At 55.5% G+C, this 1841-nt stretch overlaps 1 protein-coding gene across 5 annotated transcripts in view; it reads right to left on the minus strand.

Moving 5' to 3' along the window:
* The window catches only part of RAI1 (retinoic acid induced 1), a 119087-nt gene that overhangs the window by 1684 nt on the left and 115562 nt on the right, over positions 1 to 1841 (minus strand). For all 5 annotated transcript variants that reach the window (XM_025044342.1, XM_025044344.1, XM_025044341.1 and 2 more), the window contains one exon: positions 364 to 413. In XM_025044342.1, the coding sequence (XP_024900110.1) occupies positions 364 to 413 (50 nt within the window). The remainder of the gene's footprint in view (positions 1 to 363; positions 414 to 1841) is intronic.

Consider the following 1841-nt stretch of genomic DNA (forward strand, 5'->3'; position numbering starts at 1 on the left):
CGGCGCCGCGCGGCTGGGGTCCCTTTGCTGGAAGCAGCTGGCCTCACGTCAGGCTTTTCCTTTCTTCTAGCTCCCACCCTGCCCTCCCTCAGCCTCCTATCTGTAATGGCTCCCTCCTTCAGGACCTGTCAGGTTTATAAAGCGGTCTTTATCACCAGCTGAGATGCCCCGCTGATTAACCGAGAATAAGGCTGGAGCGGTTATGGAGGCAGTGTGCAGGTGGGGGCTGCAGCCCCTGGGATTGGGTGAGAACTTCCCCCATTCATGGGCTGAGCCCTGCTGGGGTCCGCAAGCCAGCGGGGCAGGGGAGAGGGGACCCTCTCCAGCCTAGACCCCTTCCAAGGAAGGCCTGTGGTCACCTACCTTATGCTTGGGACATTTCAAAGAAAAGTTCTCTTCGATGAATATGCAACCTGTAACCAAAAAGAAGTTTGAGTGGTTAGGACATATGTTGGTGTCTTTCCAGGGAGCCAAGAGGGGAGGGGCCCTATTGCCCATGAGGCCCTAGGCTGCAGGGGTTCTTTGCAAAGAGTAAGTCAGACTCTGCTTGAACTCTACAATCTCAACTCCATCACAGTTGCTCTGGCCCTCTGCCTCCATCTGTACTCCAGGAGGAGTACAGGGGTCTGTCTTTTACTCTCACCTCTCCTTACCTGGAACTCCTTGTCACTGGGGAGGCCTCCTTTGGTTCCCTAGCTACGCAGACCCCACTCTCCAGTCTCTCCCCCTTCGCCTGCCGTATTGTGCCTGGCCACACTTGTCACTGCCTCCTAGTGATCTCTATGTGGATTTCGTGCTCAGGGTCTCTACCTCACTGAAAGACAAGCTCCAAGCACCAGCTTTGCCTTCTTTCCTGGGTGCATGGCCATCCCCTAGAAGAGGGCCTGGACACCCAGTGGACATTCTGTGAACGTATGTTGACAGACTGGTTGGTGCAGTGATGGATCTGGATTTGAGCATCAGCTACTTCTCTGAGCCTTGGACTCCACATCTGTAACGTGGGCACCATGCCATCTATTGTGCGTCCATCATGGGGACTGATGAGGAGGGCATATGTAAACTACCGCTACTGTGTGGACTTGTTCTTGTGGGGCCCAGAGGGGAGGGTGGGGGTAGGGGAAGCAGACTGAGGTCTCAGTTCCGAGCAAATGCCAGCAGGTATCTGAGTGCCCAGGGCACGGCCCACAGTGAGCAAGCAGAGAGGATGGGTGAGCATGGCCAGTCCTTGATACCCACCTCAGCCCAGGGGTGCACTGATGTCTCAATCTCCACTCCCCTGCCTGCTACAGCTCAGGAGACCCTCGTTTGTTCACTTGAAATCTCCACCCACCACCCCCTAGTGAGCCCAGTGCTAGACTCATTCCCCTTCCTCATATGCCTCATCTCCCTTTGTGGACAAGAGTCCTCTTGTCCCCTTCCTCATATGCCTCATCTGCCTTTGTGGACAAGAGTCCTCTTGTCCACACTGTGGCCACTTGTGGTAGCTCTGGGCTCCAGGAAGTGGCTCTGTGCTGTGACCTCATGACAGCTTGGTGGCTAGCAGGCAGGGCAGGGAGGAAGGGGCAGATCTGCATCCTTGAGACCATGGCTGGTAAGGCTCCAGGCCTCTCAGGCTGGCTCCTCTTTTTTCTGCCTGCCCCTGCCAGAAGCTGGGGGCCTCAGACCTGAAAGTCGCCCATGAGTTTCTGCACTTTAGGACCAGCAACTAGAAGTAGATCATCAGTTTTCCCCTTCCCCTGAGCTCAGGCAAGCTAGACTTAGCTCTGGGACTGAATTCACTTTCTAAAGAGCATTGGGCTGAAACCCCAGACTTTCCCCACAGCACACACAGGACAACTCTC

The sequence above is a fragment of the Pteropus alecto genome, unplaced genomic scaffold (assembly GCF_000325575.1).
Source record: "Pteropus alecto unplaced genomic scaffold, ASM32557v1 scaffold52, whole genome shotgun sequence".
NCBI classification, from domain to species: Eukaryota; Metazoa; Chordata; class Mammalia; order Chiroptera; family Pteropodidae; genus Pteropus; species Pteropus alecto.